Genomic DNA, 17271 nt, shown 5'->3' on the forward strand with positions numbered 1-17271 from the left:
CCACAGGAAAGAATAAAATAATGCCAACATGGATGGACCTGGAGATTATCATACTAAGTGAGGTAAGTCAGACAGAGAAAGACAAATATTACATGATATCAATTATATGGAATCTAAAAAAATGATACAAATTTTATCTACAAACCAAAAATACACTCACGGATATAGAAAACAAACTCTGGTTACCAAAGGGGAAAGGGCGGGGAAGGAATAAATTAGGAGTGGGATTTACAGATACAAATTACTATGTATAAAATACACAACAAGGACCTACTGTATAGCACAGGGAACGATACTCAATTTCTTGTAATAACATACAATGGAAAGGAATCTAAAAAATATATATAGATATGTATATGTATAACTGAATTGTTTTGCTGTACACCCGAAACTAACATTGTAAATCAACTACACTACAATAAAAAGTAAAATTAAAAAAAGATAAATTTTTTATAAAAGTTAAAAAAAGAATGTGGGTTCTGCTGTTGGATGAGGCATTCTATAAATGCCAATTAGATCCAATTGAATGGTGGTTCTGTTCAGTTCAACTGTACCCTAGACTTCCCGCCTGCTGAGCTACTGATGTGGGGTGTGGGGCCTCCAGCTGTGAGTGAGCTCATCTGTTTCTCCTTGCGATTCTATCAGTTTTGTCCATGCATTTTGATGCTGCTGTTAGCTGCATACACACAAGGATCGTTATGCTTTCTTGGAGACTTGATCCATCTACCATACTTAATACCCCTTTCTTTCCCTTATAATTTACTGTCTCTGGAGTCAGCTTTGTCTGAAATCAATAACGATACTCCAGCTTCCTTTCGATTAGTGTTAGCACGGCATGCCTTTCTCCTTAATCTGTGTCTTCATATTTAAAGTGGGTTTCTGATACACGACATAAAGTTCGGTCTTATTTACCTGCTTTGACAATGTCTTTTAACTTGTGTATCTAACATTTACTTTTAAAGCGAGTATTAATATGGTTGGGTTAGTCTATACCATGTTTGTTACTGTTTTTTATTCATTGCACTTGTTACTTTTTAAAAATCTTCCCATCTTTTTCTTCCTTCTCTGGTTCAATTGAGCGTTTTATCTGGTCAGATTTTTTATCCTACTTAGCATATCGATTATGCTTTAGCAAAAATGGTAGTGGTTGCCTTAGAGCTTGCAATATATATTTAGAATTAACTTAAGTCACCTTCAAATTACACGACACCGCTTCATAGGCAGCTCAGGTACCTTACAACCAGCGCTCCCAAGTCCTCCCCCCGTGACGTCACTGTCCACTTATACACGCGATAGAGACTCAACACTTTGTTACTACCATTACCCTGAAAACAACGATCTTTTATTTTAATCGGGAATAAGACAAAAGATGTCACCGTACATTCCTTGTTTCCCTTTCCGATCCTTTCCGCTTCTTCAGGTGGACCCGCGCTTCGACCTACGTCACTTCCTGTCTCTCTGACGCACCTCTGACGTTCTCGCGAGGCCGGTGGTCCAGTAGCCTACAGTCCTCTGGATGCGACCCGACAGAACCCTAGGATCCGATTGGCCGGTGCGCTGGAGGTGGGGAGGAAGTTCCTAGCCCGCGTTTCCGGTCTGGTGGCTCCGCTCTCCCCGGAGGGCTGTGTTGCGCGCCATTCTTTTCCCGGCGGAGCTGAGGGATCGCTGGCCCGGGGTCTGGCGTGGAGGTGCCTGCGCGGCCCTGCGGCGAGCCGGGTAGCTCGGGGCGGAGAGGGTCCGAGCGAGCGCCAGTCCGTGTGGATTGAGGGGCGGGCGAGGCGGAAGCCCGCGCCGAAGTGGGAGTCCAGGCTACCCCTGCGCTGAGGCAGGGCGGCGTGGGGGCGAGCCAGGCCTCACGGAGGAGGAGAAACTTGGGCGCGGTCAGGGGATGAACCGAGTGGTTTTTTTCTCGGAAGAGGGAGAGTACTTTTCGCTCATCAGGAGTAGGTTCAGTGAAAGGATGAGGTCGCGAGGGCTGTGCGGTGAAGGGGCAGTGGCTGCCGGCGGGAGAGGGAAAGGCAGGCGAGAACAACCCCAGCGTTCCTTCGTTCATTTGTTCAGCAGGCGCTCAGTTCACATTTCCTTGACGATGATAGTTACGATTACTTAGTGTTTTCTGTTTGTGCTTTGCGAACACTGTGCGAGGCGCTTTATACACTTTTTTGTTTTAACTCTAAATAGTCAGTAAAGGTAAGTGTTTCTGTTCTTGTTTTATGGTCGGTGAGGAGCGCGGTCACTTACCCGGCACCCTTGCATTAGTACGCGGTGTACCCAGGATTGGAACTCAGTCCTGTTGGAGTCCAGAACGCATGCTTCTAACAGCGGCGTTATGTGCCTCCCAATTGAGGTTGAAAGTGAAGGCAGAGCGCGTTCGGAGGGACCACTTGTGAGTCACAAAGGGCATGAGCGCCAGGGGCCTGTCTAAGGCAAACTCTGGCTGAGGACCAGGAGGTTACCCCTGGCCCAAGTGGCCTGAGGTGGAGGCTCAGGGAAGGCCCAGGAGAAATGAACTAGGCATTAATAGGCTTGGGTTCACTCAGTTAACCTGTCCAACAGAGGTTTGCGTGATGAAGGTCGGGCAGACAGGTTTGTTCTGCGTTGTGTCTCAGGTTCTCTTGGGTTTTCCTTCATGGTCATTCTAAACAGAAGTGTTTCTCCTTTCCTTTTTTTCATCAGGTAGGAAAAGCCTTACCTGAAAGCCTCTTGGCAAATTTTGCTTAACATCTTGTTGACCAGACTAGGCCTTGTGGTCACCTAACGCCAGAGTAGCTGGATCAAGGAAAAAGGGCACGTTTCTACTGAACTAAGGAGTCTGTTTGCATGGAGGGGGTCTCCCAGGGTAGAGGCTGGCTGTATATCAGAAGCCAGTTTGGAAGGGTTTCCTGGGGGTGACACCCTGTGACACCTGTCAGCTTAAAATGTAACCAGATCTGTGGTTTTCTAAATGTCATGTGTATACTGAAAGTTTCCAGTGTATACCCAGCCAGCTTCAACCTCTCTCTTGAAATTTGGGCATGTGTATCCAAATGCCCTAATTCTCTACATGTATGTCTATTAGTTATCTTAAACTTGACATGTGCAAAACAACTTTTAATTTTTATCCTTCAAATGTACTGCTACAGTCTTATCTTTCTAGGTAGTTGGAAGTTTCATCATCTCAGTTATTTGGGCCAAACATCTTGGTGTCTCATCCCACGTTAATTTGTAAGCAAATCCTATTGACTGTTCCTCTGAAATGCATCTAGAATCTGACCACTTACCACCTTCTGCTGCCATCTGGTCCAGAACACTATTGTGTCTGGCTGTATTGTTGCTGGGGCCTTCCACCCTGCCGCCTAACCCCTAGTCTATTTTCAGAGCAGCAGCTGAGCTGGAGAAGCCACAGGTCAGGTCACATCTCTCTGCAGAGACCTTCCAGATGCCTCCCAGCTCATTCAATGAGTAAAAGCCCAGTCCTGTATTCTACAAGGCACCCACCCTCTTCTCTCTCGCCCTTGCCTACTCTGCCTCAGCCCCTCTGGCCTCCTTGCCCTTCCTCAAGCACATCAAGTGGGCTTGCACCTCACAGCCTCTGCACTTGTGCAACCCCCACCTGGGGTATATCTCCCTGATAGCTACACAGTGCCTGCCCTCACTCCATCCAGATCTCTGTTCTGATGTTACTTTATCAGAGGTACCTTTCCTGGCTGTCTTTTGTAAAATATCTCCTACCACCACTTGCTGCCCTCATTTCTGTTCCTTAACGTCACCTGACACAAGCCTTACCTCCGTCAGCCTCCGTACTGGCTTGTGCTTTGCCTTAGAGTAGGAGCCTGTTCTGCTCGATCTCAGCTGCTTGCCCACCGCCCAGGACTTTCTAGGTGGGCCTGAGATGCAGCACATTGTCTCCCCCAGCCAAGTGCACTACTAGGGACCTGGCTTTCATCCCAGCACCACTGGCTGCTAGGGAGGCCTCGTGGCAGGCAAGGGAACATACAGTCTCAGGCCACTGGGTACTTGGTCCACGTGCCCTTCCTGGGGATTTCAGGTAACCCCAAACTAGGTCTCTGCTGCCACAGACCTCTTGAGGTACTGGCGCAGATGTTTCAGAGTTGCCATGGGGAGAGAAAGCAGGTCAAGCTCCATCACACTGTTCCCCCTGCAGCTCTGCCTTCCTCTGGACAAGCTCAGAGACCCCATGATGGCCGTCAGGCAGCTCCTTCCTGGTGGACCCCAGGTGAGTGGTCCTCATAGAGACACCTCTGTGAGGCCCCAGGCCTTTCGTGGCTGCAGTCTCTTCATGGTTCCCTCTGAGGTGCTGGTCTCAGAGGGTGGATGATGCCCTGTATTCACCCCCAGTGTCCTCAGCCCTTGGGTTCAAGTCCCTGAAGTGTGCTGCACCCTGTGTTGTCCCAGCCCCTGAACTGGGTACAGTGAGGGCGGGGAGTGGGCAAGAAAACAAGTCAAAGTGATGCCTGCCTCAGAGCCCACTCTTGTGGGGAAGACAATCTAGTACATGTGCTTTGGGGGTGGGGGGGGGTGGCGGTGCCCATCCTGACCCTGGTGCCTTCTGCCCCCAGGCCCTCCCTGGGCCTGACCCTGGGGTTGCAACAAGCTCTTGTCGTTCCAGGTCTTGGTTTCTTTCGAGGATGTGGCTGTGCTTCTCTCCCGGGAGGAGTGGGGCCATCTGGGCCCTGCTCAGAAAGGCCTGTACAGGGATGTGATGCTGGAAACCTACAGGAACCTGGTCTCGCTGGGTGAGGCTTCTCCCTGGAGCTCAGCTCTGGGCTTCCTGCTCCATGAATGGCCCTGGGGACTGGGACGAGGGCTGACCTCAAAGCTATTTAGTATTTCTCATCCTCTCTGCCCAGACATGGGGTGTTTTTCACCCTGGTCCCGAATAGTCCTGGTCTGCGCAGAGGAGGGGACAGGCAGTGCCAGGGACTCCCCCAATTTCTTTGTAGGACATATGGAAGGAGAATGTTATTCATTGAACACCAAGTATTTGCATATCTCCTTAATTAATCTTCATACATCTTTGAGGTTGGTGATAGGGTACACAGTTCATAGGTGAACGTGAGGCTGACAGACACCATCACTGTATTAAGTTCACATAGGCTCCCAGGGAGGATTTAGGATTTGGGTCCATTTGGCTTCAAAGCCCTACCTTAAACCTGGCTCATACTTAGGCCTTCTGCTGGGTATCAGCTCCTCCTCTACCATGAATCTTCTACATGGTATGTTCAGGCCCCAGCTAGGTCCCTTATCCATGGCCTCCCGGAGAGCTGGGTTTGACTTTTCTTCAGCTGGAACACAGACCTCTGTCTGTCTCCCTGTTTTGGAGAGCAGATGGCATGGGAGCTCATGACAGCCCACAGGCGCTGCCCTTGGGGCCGTCTTGCCCTGGACCTGGGTGAATTGTCAGTCCTGCTTCCTTTTCTTTTCTCTGGAGCAGGACTTCAAGGTTCCAAACCAGATGTCATCTCCAGGCTGGAGCAGGGGGAAGAGCCATGGGCCCCACACTCACCAAGATTTGAGGGGAGCTGGGTCTGGAGACACAGGAGTCAAGGTGAGTCTGCAGGAATACGCCAGGCTCTCCTGCCCTGCTGGCAGGTGCTGCCCCTCACCAGGTGCTTCCCGTGAGCTCCAGACGAGTCTTGTCTTTGCTGGCATTTTGCTTTCCTTCTTCTCCACCGTCTGTCTCTCCTTTTCTCTTTTCCTGCTGTTCATGGCCCCTATTCTGTGCCCGTAAATGGGTTTGTATTTACCTTTTACCCTAGAAAGTGCTCTTTCAGTTCCTGAAAACAGCTCAGGCGTCTTTCTCTGGCAGCTGCCTCCCTGCGCGGAGCCGCCTCCCAGTCACTTCCATGTCACCCCCTCTTCAGGCCTTGCTGGCGAGCTCTGCCTTGGCTGCTTAGAGACGCCACCAGGAGACTTGCCCTTCTGCCCAAACTCTCACTCCTGCCATTCATTCAGAGTTCCCAGGCTGACTCTGGGCTTTGGGGAAACATATGAATTAGGGCTTCTTCCTGTGTAGCGAAGGATTTGGGCGTGTAAACAGTAAGCAGGGCAGAGTTCCCTGCTCTGTGCTGCCATGGCAGCTAACATTGCCTGGCTGGTTGTGCTCAGTGCATTCCCAGCACTGTGTTGGCACAGTGAACTTACACAACCTCCAATATCCATGCAGAGTCAGTGCTCAGGACACAGGCACAGAGAGGTTCAGTTGCTAGCCCAAGGTCACACAGCTGGCCAGGGACAGAGCTGGGTAGTATCCCTGGCAGACAGGTTCCAAACCTCACACCCTTTTTGTTCTTTCTAAAAATAGAGTTTTTAGGATATAATTAGCATATAACATGCTGTGCATATTAAAACATACAATTTGGTAACATGTTGAATATGTATGCGCCTGTGAAACCATCCACTCCCATAGAGAGAACCAACATTCATTACCCCAGAAAAGTTCCCTCATGTCTCTTTGTAATCCCCCTCACCCTTTCCCACCTCTGTTCTGAAGCAATTATTGATCTCCTTTCTGTCATTATAGATTACATTTTCTAGAGTTTTTTTATAGTTGTCATCATAGCACATGTATTCTTCTTTGGCTTTTTTTGATTCACATAGTTATTTCGAAATCCATTCATGTTGTGTATCAATAATTCATTTCTTCTTATTCCTGATTGGTATTCTCTTTTATGGATATCTAATTTGTGTATCCATTCTCTGTTAGTGGACATTTGGATTGTTTTCAATTTTTGATTCATACAAATAAAGCTGCCATAAACATTTTTGTACAAACCTTCATATGACCATACATTTCCTTTTCTCTTAGGTAAATACCTAGGAATGGAATGGCTGGGTTACATAGCAACTGTTTATTTAAACTTTTAGGAAACTGCCAAACTGTTTTCCAAGGTAATTGTACCATTTTACATTCCCACCAGCAATGGTTGAGGGTCCGTTTCCTCCAGTTCCTCACCAACACTTGGTGTGGTCAGTCTTTTTAATTTTAGCCACTGTGATGGATGTGCAGTGGTATCTCATTGTGGTTTTGTGTTTAATTTCCGTAATGATTAAAGAAGCTGAGCATCCTTTCATGTGCTTGTTTTCCTTCTGGATTTCTTCATTGGTCTGAATGTCTGTTCAGATCTTCGCCTATTTTTAAATTGAGTTTTTGTCTTACTGTTGATTTTAAAAGTTTCTTTCTGATTACAGGATGTTCTCTTTATAAGTCCTCTGTCAGATAGATGCTTTGCATGGGTTTTTCTTCCACTCTGTGCCATGTTTTTGTTTTTGTTTTTTATAATTTTCTTCAGCATGTTTTGAAGAGTAGAAGTTTTAAATTGTGGTAAAGTCCAGTTTATCAGTTTGTTCTTTTATGGATTGTGCTTTTGGTGTCATAGCTGCGAAATCTTTGTCTAACCCAAAAGATTTCCCTCTTTGAGAAGAAAATTTTATAATTTAAAATGTGTACATATTGCATTTCAGTCTTGATTCACATTGAATTAGTTTTGGTTGTGAGGTATGATCCAAGTTTACTTTCTTACCAATGGGTCTCCAGTTATTCCAGCCATTTGTTGAAAAGACTGTCCTTTCTCCACTTGCATTGCCTTTGCACCTTTGTCAAAAATGAGAGTCCGTGTGTGTATGGATTGATTTGGGGGCACTTGAGTCTCCCCTTGATCTGTTGTCAGTCTTCACTCCACACACTGTTCTGATTGTGAATGCTTTACTAAAAGCCTGGAAATCAGGTAGTGTTAGTCCTCTGATTTTTGTTCTTCCTTTTCAGAGTTGTTTTGGCTTTTAGGTCCTTTGTATTTTCATATGAATTTTAAAATCAGCTATTGATATCTGTAAAAAGTCCTGCTAGTATTTTTGTTGAGATTGCATTGAATCCATAGATCAATTTAGGGGAACCTGACATATATTGAGTTTTCTGACCCATGAACAAGATGTATATCTCCATTTATTTATGTCTTGGTTTCTCAGTAATATTTTATAGTTTTTTTGTGTACAGGCATTTTACCTCTTTTGTCAGATTTATCCTTAAGTATTTCATAATTTTTGGTGTTTTTGCACATGGTATTTTTGTTAATTCCAATTTCCAGTTGCTCAATGCTTGTATATAAAAATAGAATTAAATTTTGGATGCATACAGTGGGAGCATTTGTGTATGTGGGGGAGGTAGGGTAACAAAGTGCTGTAAACAGTTTGTAACGTGGCCTCTGTCTCTCTCACCTGGACTTTCCCTGATGAAAGAGAACCAGTTACACGTACTTTTGGGGTCCTCTGCAGCTTCTCCACATGCGGTGCCTCACCTGTGAGATACACAGTCTGTTAAACACTGTCCCCTGGTCACTTCCTTTTCTGTCCTGTCCTACCTCCCTACCTGGATGGAGCAGTAGTTCGTCTCCTGGGAGATGTCCGCTCTCTGGGTCCACGGTGTGCAGTGGGGAGAGGCCTGAACAGAGACACGGGTGTTTAAGGGGAAGTAACAGGGCCACATCAGGTGGAGTTGGATTTGATTCTTATCCCAGGAGAGTAGGAAGCTACGGGATGTGTGTTTAAAAATAATTTACTTTTGTGCAGTAATATGTATCAATTTAACAGCACAACAGAACTGATCTGTGTAGAGAAGTGTGATGATATGAATAAAACATCACCCTAACTCTTGCCTCACAGAAATGTTCGTTCTCTGTGTTGGGTGATGGTCTTTCACAGACCCCAGATGCATTGTCTCAACCAGATAGAAGTTTGTCTCCCTCCCAGGTAACTGGGTCCCTGTTTGGTGGGTTCTCACTTTGACATGTTCGTTTGGAGGCCGGTTTGTTTGTCTTGTTTCTCAGCCACCTTCTGGAGCAACCTGTCCAAACACTCAGCTCCAGGTTTAATGGCAGGCCATGAGAGAAGAAAGGGTGGAAGGGCAGTTTCACTCCTTGAAGTAGTCAGAGTCCGGTTACGTGGCCCCACCTCACACTGTCACTTCCTAGCAGTTGCTCTTAACTTACCCACATGTCCTTGTGGTTCATACAGACAATTCCAGTGACTGCAGAACGGGTATTCCTGTAGAGCTGTTTCCTCTTCTCCCTTTCTATGCTGCTGTTGTACACCTGTGTGTGTTACAAATACAACAACACATGTTTGTAATTGTTACTTTATAGAATTCTGTGTCTACCATGGAAACTGAAAGAAGAAATGAAAGCAAGCACATATGTATACAGTTTCTACGGTCTTATTTGCCGTTTATCTTCCTTTGTTCCTGTGCATGTAAGTTACCGTCTGCTGTCACTTCCTTGCTCCAGCACGTCTCTACTCTCACCTACCTCCTTTGTGCTGTTTTTGTCGCATTTGAGACTTTTCTGTCTGTGACACTGAGATTTAGACTAATGTATATCTCATCCTCATCCCATTTCTGGCACAGAGCCCTGTAAAACCCTCACCCTAAGTGATAAGGCCAGTTTGAGAACACCCCAGGGTGTGCATAGGCCAGCAGTCCAATCCAGCTGGACTGGACAGCAGTGTTCCCAAAAGTCAGTCTTGGAGGTCTGACCTGACTCCAGGAGGGTGGGAGGAGGAAGGGGTCTCCTGCCCTCTCAGCCACATTTCTCCAGGAGCTTCACCTGGGATGTGGAGGGGATGATGAGCGCTGGTGGTCTAACCTCCTGGTGAGATGTGGTAAGCTTTGCTGGGAGCTGAGGGGAGAGGAAGCCCCTTCTTGTCCCATCTAACTGGAGGGAGTATCTGTCGTGCTGAGCTGAGTGAGTGGGGGTGCAGCTGGTCACGGTTCAGGTTTCACACACGCTTGCTCTTCTTACCAAGTTTTGGTAGAGTTTCTTGGATAAGCGTTTCTCCATTGGCTGTTTGCCCTTAGGACAATTTCCAAAGACAGTAAACGGTTGTTAGTCTAGGCTGGGTGTTTGTTTGGTTTTGTTTTAGTACTTCCTGCCAGCTCTGCTCGCTTCGCTGAGACATGCATCCGTGGGGTTCATTACGCTGTCATCAACACGGAGTTTCCCAGCTTTTGGTTTTGAAGAATATTTTTGCTGGACATGGAATTCTCGGTTGACAGTTACATTCTTCAGTACATTAAAGATGTCCTTTGTCTGCTGTCTTCCACTTCTAAAGCCCTGCAAGTGTGGCGACTGTGGGAAGGCCTTAAGCGTTCGCTCCCCACTGGTGCACCATCACAGGACTTACACCCGGGAGAAGCTGTATGAGTGCAAGGAGTGTTTTGTTTTGTTTAGGGTCAGTTTCCTTTCGTTGGGTCTCAGAATCCAGGTGTATCACAGCTGTCACAAATGTCCCGGCACTTCTGCTCATTGGAAGCGTATGGTGTGGGCTGCTGCACACATCTGGCTGTTTTGCCTTGTGCTGCACCTTCTGTTTGAAGGGTGGGCTGCTTATTTATTTCTGTTTTTCTCTATTTTCTGTCATTTTTGTCTGTGAGACCAGTTGTCCAGATGAAATTGTTTTTCCTGTTACTCATTATTCTGTATACCCTTCATTCGTTAAGTCATTTATGATTCATTTATTTCTCAGCAGGTGTTTGAATGCCTGTTGTGTGTAAGCCAGGGAGATACCGTGTTTCCAGAGTGTGCGGCAGTGAGGTCAGCAGAGCTGGTGACCTTCCAGGCCTCCACTCCCTTCACCTTCCTTATGCTCCTCCTTTCTGGGAGCCCCTCTCCCTCAGTCTGCCCCACACCCCTGCTCGGCCTGTGCCTGGTGAGCCCACCTGCAGGTGGGGGCCTCTGACCGTGGGCCTCCTTCCCTCCCTCCTTCACTCCCACACCAGCTCTCACTGCGCTGACAGCACGCTTCTCTCTGCTCACCTTCTCTTTCCTCTTCCCAGTGAGGTCGTTTTTTCTTTTTGCATCCTAAGAACCCAAATCCTCCTAGGAGAGAATTGTTTCGTATAAATGTTCCTATTTACGTTCAAATTATCTCCCATAGTAAAACATGAGTAATTCATTTTCTTCCCATTCTTTCAGGTTATGAGTCTAGGATGGATAAAAGGGAGTTGACTCCAAAGCAGGAAATTTCTGAGGAAATAGAATCTCAGAGAACAGAATCAGAAGAACACGTAAGGACTGCTTCCAAGGAATATGATTTAGAGGAGATGAGTAGAAGTGAGAGAAAGCTAAAGAATTGCTGGGGAACATTTGCAGTGGAGGGCCTTGGGAAGGGCCCCCCCCAGAAGAGCAGTCTCAGGCCAGTGACAGTGACACGAATGCAAACCCCCACAGGGGAGGGAGGCCCGAACGGCAGCCCCACTGAGGTGAACTGCTCTGCAGATGCAAACCCCGTCAGACACCGCAGACTCTCTTCAGGGGAGAGTCTCCGCCAGGATGTGTCACATGCAGAGAACGCCCAGCCGAGTGAGGACCTCACAAACCTCCAGCGTTTCCATGTAGGAGAAAGAGCGTGCCAGGCACCCGGGTTTGTGAAAATGCCCAGGCAGAGTTCACTTTTCATTGAGAACCAGAGGATTCACTGTCCAGAAAAACCCTTTGAAAAGTGTGCTGAGTGTGGAGAAGCTGTCAGTCAGAGCAGAGCCCTCACAGAGCATCAGAGGGCTCACAGTGCAGAGAAGTCCCGCACGTGTGAGGAACACAGTGAAGCCTTCCCTGCTCCTCCCTGCGTTGCTCAGGACTGGGACCCTCGCACTGGAGAATGGCCCTACGAGTTTAGTGAGTATGTGAAGGCTTTCAGTGCACACTCGCCTGACGGTCAGCATCTGAGAGTTCACACAGTGGAGAAGCCTCATGAGTGCAGGCAGTGTGGAAAGGCCTTTGGTCACAGCTCTCACCTGACTCGTCATCAGAGGACCCACAGTGGGGAGAAGCCCTACACGTGTGAGGAGTGTGGGAAAGCCTTCAGTAGACAGTCGCACCTCACGCAGCATCGGAGAACCCACTCTGGAGAGAAACCGTATGACTGTGCTGAGTGTGGCAAAGCCTTCAGTGCACGATTATCTCTCATTCAGCATCAGAGAGTGCACACAGGAGAAAAGCCCTATGAATGTAACGAGTGTGGAAAGTCCTTCAGCCTGAACCGAACCCTCATTGTTCATCAGAGAATTCACACTGGAGAAAAACCTTATGGGTGTGATGAGTGTGGGAAAACGTTCAGTCAAAGGGGACATCTTATTCGGCATCAGCGAATCCACACTGGAGAGAGACCCTTTGAGTGTAAGGAGTGTGGGAAGGCCTTCAGCCAGAGTTTTAACCTCGTTCACCATCAGAGGACACACAGTGGCGAGAGACCCTACGGGTGTAATGAGTGTGACAGGGTGTTCAGCGCACTCTCCTCTCTCGTCCAGCACCAGAGAGTGCACAACGGGGAGAGGCCCTATGAGTGCCACCGGTGCGGCAAGGCCTTCAGCCAGGGCTCACACCTGAACCGGCATCAGAGGAGTCACACTGGGGAGAAGCCTTACGAGTGTAGCGAGTGCGGGAAAGCCTTCGGACAGGTGTCTACCCTGACGAAGCACGAGCGGACGCACAACGGGGAGAAGCCCTACGCGTGTGATGTGTGCGGGAAAGCCTTCGGACAGGTATCTACCCTGACCAAGCACGAGCGGACGCACAACGGGGAGAAGCCCTACACTTGCAGCGACTGTGGGAAGGCCTTCAGCCAGAGCGCACACCTCATCTGCCATCAGAGAATCCACACTGGGGAGAAGCCCTACGAGTGCGGCGACTGCGGGAAGGCCTTCAACGTTCGCTCTTCCCTGGTGCACCATCACAGGACTCACACTGGGGAGAAGCCGTACGAGTGCAGGGACTGTGGCAAGGCCTTCAGCCAGCGCTCTCAGTTTATTCGGCATCAGAGGAGTCACACTGGAGAGAAACCCTACGTGTGCAACGAGTGTAAGAAATCGTTCAGTGTCCGCCTGTCCCTTATTCAACACAGGAGGATTCACACTGGAGAGAAGCCCTATGAATGCACTGAGTGTCAGAAATCCTTCCGACAGCGCTCCCACCTCATGCGACATCAAAGAACGCACAGTGGAGAGTGACCTTATGCGTGTGACCAAAGTGGGGAGACTTTCAGTCAGGGAATAACTCTCATTGGTCAAGAGAAAATTCACAAGCTTCAGAGAGGCTAGCAAGCCCAGACGCTGTTGGCTGTGGGGACCTCTGGTGCAGAGACGCTTTCATGCAGCACCACCGTAAAGGCCACAGTGGGGAGGGACTGCTTTGTTTGATCAGTTCTTCACTGTTGCACAGCGGGAGAGTCATACTGATGAGAAGGCTGTCACTTTACGACGTTCAGCCTGGACATTCAACCTTCAGGCCTGTAGCTACCTCCCAGTGCACTGCTAACTGAAGGGAGGCTGCCAGATTATGTGGTAAAAGTTCCAAGGTAACACACCTCTGTGTGAGTGGCCCCGACAAACACAGTAAATACTCTTGCTCTGACCCTGTCTTTAAGCCCCAGACCTTCCTGCTCAGTTCGATGCCCCCTTTGGCCTGGTCTTTCTTCTCTCTTCTCTTCATCTGCTTCAGCTTCAAGAGAAGCAACTGGGATCCTTGGGCTCTGCGTGATGGAGCCAGCCTGGGGTTCTCTTGGTTGTTTGTAGGGCCTTTCTGGAATGCTTTTGCTCTAGTAAGAGGGACAATGCCTTTACCTTCAAAAGCATCAAACAATGCACAGTGGCGAGAAGCCTCTTGAGTAGAAGCAAAATTTGTTAAGGAAAGAGGTGAGGCTTGTGTGCAGAGGCAAACAGTTGGAATCTTGCTGAGAAGTCGAGTGACTCATATAAAGTGGGTTCCAAACTAGAGGATAATTTGGAAAGGAAACCCCTGAGAATTGGGAAGAAGATGGGCATAAAGTAGACACTGTGGCGTGGGACCCAGGACATAACTGAGACTCTGTTGGTAGTTTCCAGAACCATTTCTGAGGCAGAGAAGGTGAGTGGTTGATGTTCCCTTTCGCTGGGCAGCCTGGCGTCGGGCGAACCCTGTCAAGGCGGCAGGACCCAGGTGAGGCAGGGCCACAGTGCTAAGCAGCCTAGTGGGTAGATTGTCGTACGGTCGTTTGTCTGCCTGTGAACCGCTGTCTGCATGCTCACAGGCGCTTTTGGTCCCTTTTGGTCCCTCCCTGGGCTTTGTTGGTCAGCAGTGTCTCAGCGCCCTTGGCTATCCCACACGCAACCTGAGGGGCTCTGCCCTCAGGGCTCACCTTGTCCTGCAGTGTCTCTTCAGTGTCTCCAGAAATTTCTCTAGCACTTCCTTCTACTTCTTTTCTGGAGGAAAGGTTAGCATCAAAATGGGCTGAAATAGGGTTATAAATGTGAGAAATTCAGCAAAAACAGTCTGTAAGAGACAGTTCTAGAAACTGAAATCTGGCAACTGACAGTGTCTGTAGAGTCTCTGATGAGCAGGTGGAGTCGTTTGTGCCGACACTTGGGAAAGGGTGAACCAGTTGAGATTTGGGATGAGCTGTAGTGGCATGGTGCTTTGTGGATAAGAATCAGGGCAAGAAGGAAGAGTGATGAATTATGTAATAGCTGGACATTCTGTTTCTTCATAGTATCCTTCTGAATAATGAGTTTATTCCAATTTTCCTGCTCATTGAAGGAACTTTCTCTTAGAAGTTGACCTGCCTTTTCTGATACTGACTTGACTCAGGGTTCAGGCCTCATTTTCCAGGCTCCTAGCTGTGTAGTAATAGTATTGGTCTTTACTCATTTTAGGATTTTGAAAAGCTGGTTGGAAACTGCCTCTTGGTGATACCCCTCCCAAGCATTCTTCACCACAAATAGCTTTGACTTTTTTAAGTGGGGTTAGTCCACTGTGATGACAGTGGTTATCACGTGCTGAACAAAAATCCTGATTCCGTCATCAAACCTTTACCTTAGCGTGTGCCAGTTACTGTGATGATGCTTTGCCCGGGTTTTCTCATTTAATCCTCACGTCAGCTCAGTGAAGTAGGGACTTTTAACCCCGCTAACCCCATGTCACGGTGAGACTGAGGCACAGAGAGGCTGCTCAGTGGAGGCTCCAGCACCACGAAGCTCCACCGCCTATGGGTGTGGATGCCTGCTGAGCCGCCGCAGGCCTGCACCTGCTGCACCCCCAGCACCCCAAAAGTTAAGGTACCACTGGGCAGGGGGCTGGCAGTCCTGCGGCTGGCCCATCTGACTATTTCTGGACTGTTGAAAGTGTGGTTTAGTAGATGAGTCTTCCAGACGTGTTACCCACAAAGGAAAATGGAAAACGGTCCACAGTTGGGAGTCTCTGGCCTGTGACTTCACTAATCATTGCCTAGTCACCATGTTCCACCTGAGAGATGGAATGTCTGTCTTCCTGAGATGACCGGACACCTTAACCTCCTGAAGCTGTGTCAGAAGCTCCTTCCCTGGCTCTCCTGGCTGCGGTCTGAGATAGGGCCTTGGAGCTTGTCATCCAGTTATAACTTCTGCTTGTAGAGAAAGGACTTTTAGGAAGGAAGAAAAATTAATTCGCTGTTACTATTCCAAGGATCGCCTCAACATCCTTTCAAGAGACCAAAGGACTAGGAAACTGTGGCAGTATCTTCCTCAAGGCTGCATGATTAGAGTGCCAAATGAGGGGCGGGGGGAGGTGACTTGGGTTTTTCTTACACTTTCATCTTTACATACAGTCGAAAGTTTTCTTAATTGAGAAGCTCAGCTTTTATTCTAATCCTCTTTCAGGTAGTTTGGCCAAAACGCCCTCATGAGTAATTCCTGCAGTCAGTTTGGATTAATGTTTTAGTTTTCAGTTAAATATTTCACGCAAATTGCATTGAATTTTATATACATAGTTTTCTATTACATAGTTAATGTTCTACATTACGTAGTTGATGATTCCAGTCATAAACTGCCCAGTTGCACTCCTAGCTTAGTGATGGCATTGACATTGGTTGGGAGCCGTACTGTCCTGGCACAGGGCACTCACCCACTCAGTCCCCCCTGCTGCTGAGCCGAATAGGTTGGCTAAGGTGAGAAGACACGGGCGTTTCAGGTACTTGGTTGGTAGAAACTTTCTAGAAGAGCTTTGTGCCTATGCCAGCAGGCGTGTAACCTTCCCAACCCCACTGTGGCCCACACCAGTGGCACTGGCTTTGGTCTCCTGGAACACACTAGAAGCAAGAGACCTGTTGCCAGAACAGTTGTGACCTCCAGGAATCTGAGGTCTGCTCAGCAGGCGTCATACCGTCTACTTGATGCGGTTCTGAAGGCGCCCTTGTTCCTGCTGCGCTGGTCAGTCATGCTTGTTCCCCCCCGCGAGGGAAAGCGAAGGCAGGGCACTCTCAGGTCCCCGAAGGCTGCTGTTCTAGGGAAGTGACAGCTGTTTTCCCATAGGTCTTTCTTACCTGTGCTGTATAGCAGGCAGGTATAGTCTCCTACCTCAGATCTCTCTGTATTGGTCATTCTTAACACACGCTATGTGGGATTATGACAGGACAGAACTTAAGGTGGTTAATACTTTGAGGTAGACATTACTTTCTGCTCATTGGACTAGTAGAGTATGGATGGTCTGGTCTCCATGAACTACTTTTGTAGCCTGGCTGGACTTGTGAGCCAGAGATATTGGTGGGGGTCGGGTCCTGTTGGGGGTGTGGAGAAGGACCCTTACCTTCAAGCTTGTACTCCAGGAGCTGCCCATGGACTCAGCCTTCCTGGCAGACAGCTATTACCGTGAGGGCGATGGTTCACGGGGCTCAGGCAGATCTGCTTCCTGTGTGGGCATCACAAGTGTGGTATTTACTAATCCAGTATTTTGCTAATTCTGGTGTCTGACTATTGCCAGAACACAGGATTATTAAGTAAAATTCCCAGAGGCTTTGGGCAGCCTTTGCTGTAAGGAGAAAGGGTGCCCCAGGCAGTGGGGGCAGGTGCTGAAGGTTCCCAGGGGCCCCTTCACTTGCCTTCTGTGCCTGCCTGTCTTACAGCAGTTCCACTGGGGCCTTGCCATGCTGGACTCAGGGTTGACCCATGTCCTTGACCTCTACCACTAGCTCTTGAAACACAACTGGATGTGAATCAGAAACAGACTGAAATCTGGTCTTCTCTGCTGTAAAAGGTGTTCTGCCCTTAAGTGCCTGTTAATCTGTTGTGTGAATTCCTGTGCCAGTCCTATGCTTTATCATGTGTAGTTGATGTTTCCTTTTTCCCCACCAGTTCTAGGGTTTATTTGAGTTTCTTGTGCTTCTTCACAAGCATTGAAAAGTAATGGGTGGATTCCATTACTGCTTACATTCATGCAGGAGTGAGTGGCCCGGTCACTGCCCCTGATTCCAATTTCTGAGGCCCTGACTCTCCAGGCA

The 17271-nt window shown here is 48.3% G+C and overlaps 1 protein-coding gene across 1 annotated transcript; it reads left to right on the plus strand.

Moving 5' to 3' along the window:
• Window positions 1-1583: 1583 nt before the first annotated feature.
• Window positions 1584-12994, plus strand: LOC105104972 (zinc finger protein 252). The gene is made up of 4 exons (XM_064476667.1): window positions 1584-4216; window positions 4610-4736; window positions 5435-5548; window positions 10965-12994. The coding sequence occupies exons 1-4, from the start codon at window positions 4097-4099 to the stop codon at window positions 12992-12994; spliced, it is 2391 nt and encodes a 796-aa protein (XP_064332737.1). The 5' UTR covers window positions 1584-4096.
• The last annotated feature ends 4277 nt before the right edge of the window (window positions 12995-17271 follow it).

Source organism: Camelus dromedarius, chromosome 20 (assembly GCF_036321535.1).
Source record: "Camelus dromedarius isolate mCamDro1 chromosome 20, mCamDro1.pat, whole genome shotgun sequence".
Lineage (NCBI taxonomy): Eukaryota > Metazoa > Chordata > Mammalia > Artiodactyla > Camelidae > Camelus > Camelus dromedarius.